Below are 427 nucleotides of genomic sequence, written 5' to 3' on the forward strand. Positions count from 1 at the left end.
GCTCTTCGTCAGGCATGGTGGCGTCAACGACCTGCACAGAGATGTGATAGAATCTTGGGTTGCTGCTGTCTTGCTGCAGCAGCAGATCAACAGTTAGCTGCATGCCTTTTGGCGCATGCAGCTGCTGCTGCAGCAGCAGCAGCTGCTGCTGCCAGTGTGTAGGAGCAGCAAACGGGCTAGTGTCTAGGGTTACTGCTTCTCTGCTGTTGAGGGTTATATGGGGGGGTGGGGGGACCCCTGCTGCTGCTGCTGCTGCTGCTGCTTCGGCTCGTGCTGCTGCTGCTGCTTCCTCAATCCTAACGAAACTGCTGCTGCTCTCTGCTGCAGCAGCAGAACCATCACCATCACCACCATCACCAGCAGCAGCAGCAGCAGCAGGAGGATAGCCAGGAAAGGTGACGTCGAACCAGAGAACAAATGCATCTAC

General features: G+C 56.9%; 1 protein-coding gene across 1 annotated transcript in view; it reads right to left on the reverse strand.

Annotated features, from left to right (window-relative positions):
* Positions 1-427, reverse strand: part of EMH_0070420 (uncharacterized protein) — a gene marked incomplete at both ends in the record, with an annotated part of 1,013 nt that overhangs the window by 394 nt on the left and 192 nt on the right. Inside the window, one exon of the mRNA XM_013498971.1 lies at positions 194-425. Coding sequence (XP_013354425.1) covers positions 194-425 — 232 coding nt within the window. The remainder of the gene's footprint in view (positions 1-193; positions 426-427) is intronic.

The sequence above is a fragment of the Eimeria mitis genome, genomic scaffold, assembly GCF_000499745.2.
Source record: "Eimeria mitis Houghton genomic scaffold, Emh_scaff3877, whole genome shotgun sequence".
Classification (NCBI taxonomy): Eukaryota; Apicomplexa; class Conoidasida; order Eucoccidiorida; family Eimeriidae; genus Eimeria; species Eimeria mitis.